Source organism: Calidris pugnax, unplaced genomic scaffold, assembly GCF_001431845.1.
Source record: "Calidris pugnax isolate Ruff unplaced genomic scaffold, ASM143184v1 scaffold365, whole genome shotgun sequence".
Taxonomy (NCBI): Eukaryota; Metazoa; Chordata; class Aves; order Charadriiformes; family Scolopacidae; genus Calidris; species Calidris pugnax.
In genome coordinates, this window is record NW_015091076.1 from 53,604 (window position 1) to 53,924 (window position 321).

At 67.9% G+C, this 321-nt stretch overlaps 1 protein-coding gene across 1 annotated transcript in view; it reads right to left on the bottom strand.

Moving 5' to 3' along the window:
- Positions 1–320, bottom strand: part of LOC106896988 (disks large homolog 4-like) — a gene marked incomplete at its 5' end in the record, with an annotated part of 8,166 nt that extends 7,846 nt beyond the window's left edge. Inside the window, one exon of the mRNA XM_014957335.1 lies at positions 155–320. Coding sequence (XP_014812821.1) covers positions 155–320 — 166 coding nt within the window. The remainder of the gene's footprint in view (positions 1–154) is intronic.
- Between the last annotated feature and the right edge of the window lies 1 nt (position 321).

Genomic DNA, 321 nt, shown 5'->3' on the forward strand with positions numbered 1-321 from the left:
TCCTGGTGCTGGTCCCTGAGCGTCCCCAAATTCAGGGGTCCCACTGTTGGCTCCTACATTTGGGGGTCCCACTGCCGGTCCCAGGTGGGTGCAGGAGGTTCCCCGTGCCCGGGGGTCCCCGGGGGGGTTTTGGGGTGTCGTCCCCCCCCCGTACCTTTGGGCCCCTTGATGAGCTTGACCTCCACCACCTTCTCGGCCAGGGCCTTGCGGCGCATGACGTAGAGACGCACCACGGCCCCCGCCTCCTTCAGGGCCTCCACCGCCGCGCTGTGCGTCACCTCCCGCACGTCCGCCTCGTTCACGAAGAGGATGCTGTCGTTC